This window comes from Erpetoichthys calabaricus, chromosome 1 (genome assembly GCF_900747795.2).
Source record: "Erpetoichthys calabaricus chromosome 1, fErpCal1.3, whole genome shotgun sequence".
In the NCBI taxonomy this organism is placed as follows: Eukaryota; Metazoa; Chordata; class Cladistia; order Polypteriformes; family Polypteridae; genus Erpetoichthys; species Erpetoichthys calabaricus.
The window spans coordinates 38,095,717-38,103,232 of record NC_041394.2 but is presented as its reverse complement, the minus strand read 5'-3'; the positions used below and the strand labels follow the sequence as shown (position 1 = coordinate 38,103,232).

Sequence of the window (7,516 nt, the reverse complement as noted above, 5' to 3'; positions counted from 1 at the left end):
AAGTGACGAGTAATCCATGAAACTAAACGGAATTACAATTACAAATGACAGGCACAGCGCGCGTCCTACAGTGGGACAATGACAAAAAGCCACCAATACAATCAGACAACCTCGAATCAGAGGCGAGCAGAAGAGAGCACTTCGAGAAGAAAGGGCAGCACTTTGCAGACAATGAACTTGGCAGCGCTGACCTTTGATGGGGAGAGGGTCACATCAAAGGCTCGTTTGACGGGGCGTTCATCAAAGCGCGCTCGCCTTCTATATAGAGCCCGGAGTGTCCTGTCAGAGCCAGAAGCCGAGTGCAAGCCGAGCAAGTAGGATCACAGCGCGTCTCTCTCACTCTCTCTCTCTGTCTCTGTCTCCCTCCTTCAAAACTCGTCTGCGCAGAGAGGTCGGAGAAGATGCTGAGCAGCCGCCCCTGTGTGCGATGGGTCCTGCTGGGTGCCTTGATCAGCATGTGCGGCGCGGAGCCGCTTCAGCTACCTGGAGGGCATGCGACCGGGCTGAAGAGCGTCTTGGGATATAAGAGTGCGCATCACCTGCCCAGGTACCCGCTTTACATGATGCAGCTGTACCGCACCTTCAGACTGGGCGAGGACAGCGGGCCGAGAATTGCCGAGGAGAGCTCAGCAGTGCGGGAGGCGGACTCCGTGCTCAGCCTGCGGGCAAAAAGTAAGTGAGCTTTTACTGATGATTTGATCTGCATTATTATTACTATTATTTTAATTTTTTTAAATTTATTATTATTATTATAGTACTTGAAGTGTTGCTTTTGATATGCCCAGTAAACCCACGCTTAACCTCCTTGTCATTAGCCACCGTACCCAATGGGGTCTTATCAAATCTTTCCACAGCGGGACTGTGTCAGCAATGCGTATTGAACATTAAGGACCCATTTTGTGTATTGAAAGGCTAGACGTCTGTTATAAAAGTGGGCTAGAGGCGGCAGGGGGGGTTAGAGGTGAGGCTCTGGAGGGCAATACACATCCCACCGTTGTTTTGACACATGGCATGCTGACTGTCCCCTTTTCACTGCCTTGCTTTTTTACCATCTGCTAGTGTTTAGAAGAATTCTAGCCTTCCTCTTGAGTTTTGTAACAACTGCAGATTACATCAGAACAGGCTCCCTTATTTCTTGCTTTTCATCAAATCTAGTAATGTCTGCTTATGTGTCTTCTGCTTGTGAGTTTCATTCCCTTTATTTTTGTTTCTAACATTTTTGTCTTGTGTTCTGCTTAATCCAGGTTGCTATCAGATTGGGGACAAATGGAGTTTTACTTTTGACATGTCGTCTATTTCGCCTAATGAGATTGTCCAGATGTCTGAACTGAGGATCAGGATTCCCCAGTTTTCCAACTCAAAGAATGCCACCGTGGAGATTTTCCACTCTCAGGATCTTAGCTGCTCTGACTCAGGGTGCAAAGACCGTCTTTTCCTGGGCAGCTTTTCTGCATCACCAAGTCCAATGGATTCTTCTTGGAAAGTGTTCAACATAACCTCGTTGCTGAAGTACTGGCTTCTGCAGAGTGCCAGCAATCCTGATAAGTTCCAAATGCCTCCTCACAAAGACTCTTATGCAGAGGAATCCCAAGCGGATGATGGCTCAGCGCGGCTACAACTTCTGCACAATGGAAAACACAAGGTGTACCACAACACTGAGGACCGGGTCATGATGGTCGTCTTCTCCAAACAATCCAAGTCCATGAACTCCAGAGGAGCGCCGACTCTCATCCAAACTGTGGAACACTCTAAATTTGTAATTCTGGACAAGGCTGCATCTGAAGAGCTTTCAGGTCGTCGGCACAAAAGAAACCGCAAGCAAAGAGAGAGGGTGAAAGCAGCTGGAGCTGTGGCAGACAGTCCACAATTGGAAGACACTGTCGCCAAACCGTTGTGCAGAAAGGTCGACATGTGGGTGGACTTTGAACAGATTGGCTGGAATGACTGGATTGTGTACCCCAAGAGATACAACGCCTTCAGGTGTGAGGGAGAATGCCCCAGTCCGGTGGATGAGTCCTTCAAGCCAACCAATCACGCCTACATGCAGGTGAGCTTACATTTCTGTATGTTCAGTGGGGTTAGCCTACAAATGATAAATATGTTTATAACTCTGGGAGAGAAGCAAGTCTCTGGTCTTGACTTCTAAGATGTATTTCACTTTTGTCAAACAACTACTAACTCTTGTTTTTCTTTTATTATTTTGCAGAGCTTGCTGAAGCTGTACCAGCCGAACCGAGTGCCATGCCCATCTTGCGTGCCCACTAAACTCAGCCCTCTCTCCATGTTGTACTATGAAAATGGAGAGGTGACTTTGCGGCATCACGAGGACATGATTGTGGAGGAGTGTGGATGTCAGTGAGAGAAGCAGAAGCAGGACAAAGGAAGGAAGGCCCCAAAAAAGAAAGCAACTCGCAACACTTGAGAACAAAGCACATAACATTTGGAGAGATTAACACAGGAACTGTGTGGTAGACAGCTGCACCTCGCGCTTTGGTCTGCTGCTGTGTTAATTCAGGACTTTTGTTTTTTTTTATATATATAAATATATATACTAGTTTTACTGTAAAGTGTCTTTTTATACTGAGTAATGATTTAAGCTTCATTGAGTATAATGAATTTGTAAAAATATATATTTTTGTAAATAAATCCATTTGTACATAAAATGTGAAGGGACAACCTATATAAATAATATAATAGACCCTAGTAGAATTTGAATGGGAATTGCAGTTGAATGTGTAAAATGAATAGTTTAGACAGCATTGCCTGCAAATAAAATCGCTTTTTTTTTTGTAACAGTGCATTCTGTTTGTTTTAGTTTTTCTGGTCTGAATGGGCTGCACACTCTCATGTATAATGTCTAGTATGGCTGATTATCATTTTTTAATTGGTATCTCCAGGAGATCTAACTAATAACGAGATGATTCACCATTTCCTCTATGTGATGGCCCGATGGATGGTTCAGGCCTATTCTTCATAATTGATTTAAGAGCAAAATAATGCGGCCTATTACTGCTTGCTTTACAAAAACTGTCGTGCCTGCCTCCTTGTCACACTGACTCGAGTGTGGCAGTCAGCTGAGGTCAGGTCCTGGAACCTCAGTCTGGGGACCGAGGGGGAGTCCTGTTTATTTTGACACAAGACTCTGTGGGGTGGCAGGAAGTGAAAGTGCAGCGGACAAAACTTGAAGATTCTCTGACAGAGGCTGAGAGACCAGTGTGTTGCGCTGAGCTGGAGCTGCCGAAGTCTTGGACTCCATTTAAGAAAAAAAAAGCTTAGGAAGGGTAAACAATTACACTGAAATGACAATAAGTTACTAGATTGTCCATTTATGCTACCTCATATTAGTCAGTATGCAATCAGAACTACTTCTTCTATGTAGCTGTTTTTAAGGGTGCCATAGGGATGTCTATCTATCTATCTATCTATCTATCTATCTATCTATCTATCTATCTATCTATCTATCTATCTATCTATCTATCTATCTATCTATCTATCTATCTATCTATCTATCTATCTATCTATCTATCTATCTATCTATCTATCTGTTGCAACTTTTTCGGTTTTTTGTAACATATGCATTAACTCAATTGTCTAATACAGGGACACATATGCCTGGAGGTTTTTAACCACATCAAACATTAGAAAAGGTCCATTCCAGAAGAAACATGCCAATCCATTTAACTGAAAATAGTATACATAAAGATTTATGACTCAAACCTGGGATATCATATATCACCATCTTCATCATCATCTCATCATATCTCCTTTAGAAGAAGTAATGGAATGGGAAGTTCCAAAAGTAGCTTTCTCCATTTGTTGTTATCTGTTATGTGTTAATCTTCATTCCCATTACAGTGACAGTTCATTTTATAATGTCCATCCAAAACATTTGTTGTAGTTGCCTATGGAAAGCAAGTAGATCAAATAAAGTATAGGCCCCAGCAATAATAATAATAATAATGCATTTTATTAATGTATATAGCACTTTTCCCATGCACAAAGCGCCTCAGAGAAATTCAGAAATAACAATTGGGCACAAACAACATTGGATACAAATAATATCTACATAAATACTAAATGCAGACAAATACAGAATATACAAAATATTGAAATAGAATAAGCTACAATAAAGCAGAATAAAAACACAAAAAATACGAATACTACAAGGAAGTCCCAAACAAATAACATAATTTGTGATACAAGCACAATTGTTCCTGGGCATCAGGATAGAGAGGGTAAATTGAAAGAAAGAAAGTCAGAATATCAGAGTAAGTTAAATGCCTTCCTGAATAAATGAGTTTTAAGGTTTTTTTTTTATATGAATGAATTGAGTCGGCTAATCTCATTAATTCAGGGAGGTCTGGGTGCTATAGAGCTGAATGCTGTGTCACCCATAGAGTGCAGGTTAGTTTGGGGTACAACAAGATTTCCAGAATCAATGGACTTTAGTGGGTGGACAGGAGCATAGTATTGGAGAAGGTTATATTTATTGTAAACTCTAAATTGAAGAGAAATGTCCTCCTGCAAAGTCCATTAGTGATCCTCCATCAGCACTCTTGAGTAACTCAAATCACAAATGGACAAAAGAGAGTGACTAGCACTGTTATCAGCTGGATCCTGGCAGGCAGTGCTTGATAGTCAGGGACGGCAAACTGCTCAGTTAACTGTAATCTCCAGAAAATATAACTTGATCTTTCTAGGAAATGTCAATGCCTAGTATTGCCAGCCAGGGGAAGCAGCCTTCTGTTTTTATTAATGGAAAATGATGCAGTATCATTGACAATTTATGTCAAATTGGAAAACAAAGTGCATTAGTGTAAATTAAGTCTCACACATTATAACATTAGAAAATATTTTGTGAGAACAGGCCATTCAATCCAACAAAGTTTACCAATCCTAATTTATAGTTGCCTTACTCACCACCAGGCTAGTTAGTAACTTATTCCATGTGTCTATGGTTCGCTCAATGAAGAAAAACTTCCTAAAGTTTGTGCAAAATCTTCTCTTAAGAAGTTTCCAACTGTGTCCCGATGTTCCTGTTAACTCATTTTAAAGTAAGAGCTTTGATATACTATACTAATTGCTTTAATACTTTAAAACACTTCATTCATGTCATCTCTCAGTCTCCTTTTGCTTTAAGAGTCAGAATCAGATATATTGGCCAAGTAGGCATGCATACAAGGAATTTGACTCCAGTTTTGGTGACCTGAAAAGTCTCAGCTCTTTTAATCTTCCCTCATTCATCCCCTGTAGTTCTGGAATCAGCCTAGTCGCTCTTCTCTGGACATTTTCTTGCACTGCTATGTCCTTTTTGTAACATGGAGACCAAAACTGCACACAGTATTCCAGATGAGGCCTCACCAGTGTGTTATAAAGTTTGAGCAGAACCTCCTTGGACTTCAGGGCATTATACAATGAAACTTTCTCTTAGCCCTCTTGATCACTTCTAAACACTGTCTAGATGTAGATAGTTATAGTGAGTAACTCTTAGACCTCCCATTGTGTTTTCAGATGGAATATTTCTGTTTCCTATATGCAACACCCTACATTTAGTTACATTGAATATCATTTGCCATAAATCTGCTCATGCCCGTGTTCCGTCCAAGACACTCTGTAATGAGTCAAATGATTCCAAATTATCTGTCATCCTAGCAAGATACTCATCTGCAAATTTAACCATTTTGTGTTTTCTCTTCCTATCTAGATCATTGATGTACAATATATTAAAAATAGCAGTGGCTCTATTTACGACCCCTGAGGAGCACCATTTTTAACGTCACCTAAATATGACAAGGTTCCTCGCACCATGACCCTTTACTTTACGTGTTTAAGCCAATTTTGTTCCCATTTACACACTATGATCTGAATTCCCACTTCTTTCAGTTTGATGCCCAAACTCTCTTGTAGGATCTTATCAAATGCATTCTGAAAACTATGTTATGTAATATAAGTAGCATTCTGATCGTATACATTTGTTGCTTATTCATAGAATTCTAGCACGTTAGTAAAATGTGACCTCGTCCGTCTTAACCCATGCTGACTGTTCAGTAAAAATCCTGTACATGCCCTGAGCTGCTCGATCTTTCCTTTAATAATTCCTTCCATTACCTCTGATGCACCTTAGGTTTACTAGCTGACAATTACTTGCATCTACCCAATCACCTTTTTTAGTGTATATACTGTAATTGTATGATATTTGTCATTTTTCCAGTCTTTTTAAGAATATCTTCAGTACACAGTGACTTTCTAAAATATATATCAATGGTTTATATATGCATTTGCTAATCTCATTAAGCATCAAGGATAAATATTATTTGGTCCTGGTGATTTGTTAGATTTTAGACATTTTAATCTAAGCAGCACTTCCCTATCCACAATCACCAAATCACTCAGTACCTCCTAAGTGGTCCCTGTTACTGATGGGATGTTATCCATTTCTTCACATGTGAAAACCTCAGAAAATGCAAGTGTGTAGGATCCACTTTGTCATTGTCTGTACATTTTATTTCTTTCGTAGTGTTTATGATAAGCATTCACATCTGTTTTGAATGTTCCTTTGCTACTAAAGAACTGAAACAATCTCTTTGGGTCTTATTTTATATTTTTTGCAATATTTCTCTCCCACTGCCTTTTACCTTCCCTAATATCTTCTTTAATGGTTGCCCTTGTGCGCTCATACACTCCACAATGAGTAATGGAGTTATTAGTCTCACACACCTTATACAGTTATTATTATTTTTATTTTTATCTCCCTTTTTACCCATTGTGGAGGTTTCATTAATTTCTTTCTAAATCCAAATTTTGGAACAAACATGTCCTGCATTATATGTAAAATATTTCAAAACCTGTTTTAATGCTTCTTGACTGTCTCCGCACTTACTGTATCTCTGTTTATCTTTTTAGATTTTACTGCATCTGTTCAAAATGTGCCTTATTAAACTTAAACTTAACAACTTTAGTTTGTATATCTGTGCTCTGCCTAAACACTGTGACTTGTATTATATTATGGTCACTTGAGCCCAGAGGGTCAATCACCTGTGCGCCTACCAAGTTAGCCTAATTTCTATTTGACTAAGATGGGGATCACCCAACACGGGACTGATTTTAGTTGCAGTTTGATCAACCTGGTGTCTCACCCATAACTGGCTTATCATTTGCCTTGATAGATAGATAGATAGATAGATAGATAGATAGATAGATAGATAGATAGATAGATAGATAGATAGATAGATAGATAGATAGATAGATAGATAGATAGATAGATAGATAGATAGATAGATAGATAGTACTGTATTTGACTCAAGAAGGAAATTTTGATTTAGTAATTTAGAGTTGTGCTCAATCCAAATAGGCTGCTGAAGGGTTTTTTCTGGGTGCTCCAGTTTCCTCCCATTGTCCAAAGCAGATTAGGGGAGCTGAAGACACTAAATTGACCTTAGTGTGTTTGGTCTGTCTGTGCGTGTGTGTGTGTGCATGTGTGTTTGCCCCACAATGGAGCGGTGCCCTGTTCACAGTT

The 7,516-nt window shown here is 39.8% G+C and overlaps 1 protein-coding gene across 1 annotated transcript; it reads left to right on the top strand.

Moving 5' to 3' along the window:
- Window positions 1-225: 225 nt before the first annotated feature.
- Window positions 226-2,972, top strand: LOC114645458 (nodal homolog). The gene is made up of 3 exons (XM_028793312.2): window positions 226-672; window positions 1,245-2,047; window positions 2,207-2,972. Exons 1-3 carry the CDS (start codon window positions 402-404, stop codon window positions 2,357-2,359), a joined length of 1,227 nt encoding a protein of 408 aa, XP_028649145.2. The 5' UTR covers window positions 226-401; the 3' UTR covers window positions 2,360-2,972.
- The last annotated feature ends 4,544 nt before the right edge of the window (window positions 2,973-7,516 follow it).